The 1,259-nt window shown below is 59.3% G+C and overlaps 1 protein-coding gene across 1 annotated transcript; it reads left to right on the forward strand.

The window, feature by feature from the left end:
- Nucleotides 1-219: 219 nt before the first annotated feature.
- LOC132241958 (uncharacterized) lies at nucleotides 220-996 on the forward strand. The gene has a single exon (XM_059710907.1). It carries the CDS (start codon nucleotides 220-222, stop codon nucleotides 994-996), a length of 777 nt encoding a protein of 258 aa, XP_059566890.1.
- The last annotated feature ends 263 nt before the right edge of the window (nucleotides 997-1,259 follow it).

Consider the following 1,259-nt stretch of genomic DNA (forward strand, 5'->3'; position numbering starts at 1 on the left):
ATGTGCCCTGACCTGGAATCAAACCGTGACCTCCTGGTTCATAGGTCAATGCTCAATCACTGAGCCCAGCCAGCCCGCCAGTCACCTCAATCTTGTCTCAGGCTCCCCTTCATCTCTCCATTCTAACATGCACTGTTCTCTGAGTAGCGTGATAAAATCCCCGGCCTTCCTGCAGGTCCCAAGAGGGATGTGAATCATCTGCTCGTCCAGCATTTCAGCATGTCCACGTGTCCAGGCCTCCATGTGCCCAGGCCTCCACGTGCTCATGCCTCCACGTGCCCAGGCCTCCACGTGCCCAGGCCTCCACGTGCTCATGCCTCCACGTGCCCAGGCCTCCACGTGCCCAGGCCTCCATGTGCCCAGGCCTCCACGTGCTCATGCCTCCACGTGCCCACGCCTCCATGTGCCCAGGCCTCCACGTGCACACGCCTCCACGTGCCCACGCCTCCACGTGCTCATGCCTCCATGTGCTCATGCCTCCACGTGCTCGTGCCTCCACGTGCTCATGCCTCCACATGCTCATGCCTCCACGTACCCACGCCTCCATGTGACCAGGCCTCCACGTGCTCATGCCTCCACGTGCCCATGCCTCCACGTGCCCACGCCTCCATGTGCCCAGGCCTCCACGTGCTCATGCCTCCACATGCCCAGGCCTCCAAGTTCCCAGGCCTCCAAGTGCCCATGCCTCCACGTGCCCACGCCTCCACGTGTCCAGGCCTCCACGTGCCCAGGCCTCCACGTGCTCATGCCTCCACGTGCCCAGGCCTCCACGTGCCCAGGCCTCCACGTGCTCATGCCTCCACGTGCCCAGGCCTCCACGTGCTCATGCCTCCAAGTGCCCATGCCTCCACGTGCCCACGGCTCCATGTGCCCAGGCCTCCAAGTTCCCAGGCCTCCACGTGCCCAGGCCTCCACGTGCTCAGGCCTCCACGTGCTCATACCTCCATGTGCTCACGCCTCCACGTGCTCACGCCTCCACATGCCCACGCCCCTTAGCCATCTTGGTTATCAGATCAGCTGTGGACTGTGCTGTCCTCTCAGTGCTTGTATCCAGGTCATCCTTATTTTGCTTAATAATGGCTCCAAAGCATAAGAGAAACAATGGTGGCAATTCAGATAGGCCAGAGAGAAGCCAGAAAGTGTTTCCTTTCCGTGAAAAGGTGAAACTTCTTAAATTAATAGGGAAAGTGAAAAAAACACAAAACGTGTGCTGAGGTTGTTGTGATCTGCGGTAAGAATGAACCTTGTATTCGTGAAAT

This window comes from Myotis daubentonii, chromosome 9, assembly GCF_963259705.1.
Source record: "Myotis daubentonii chromosome 9, mMyoDau2.1, whole genome shotgun sequence".
Taxonomy (NCBI): domain Eukaryota; kingdom Metazoa; phylum Chordata; class Mammalia; order Chiroptera; family Vespertilionidae; genus Myotis; species Myotis daubentonii.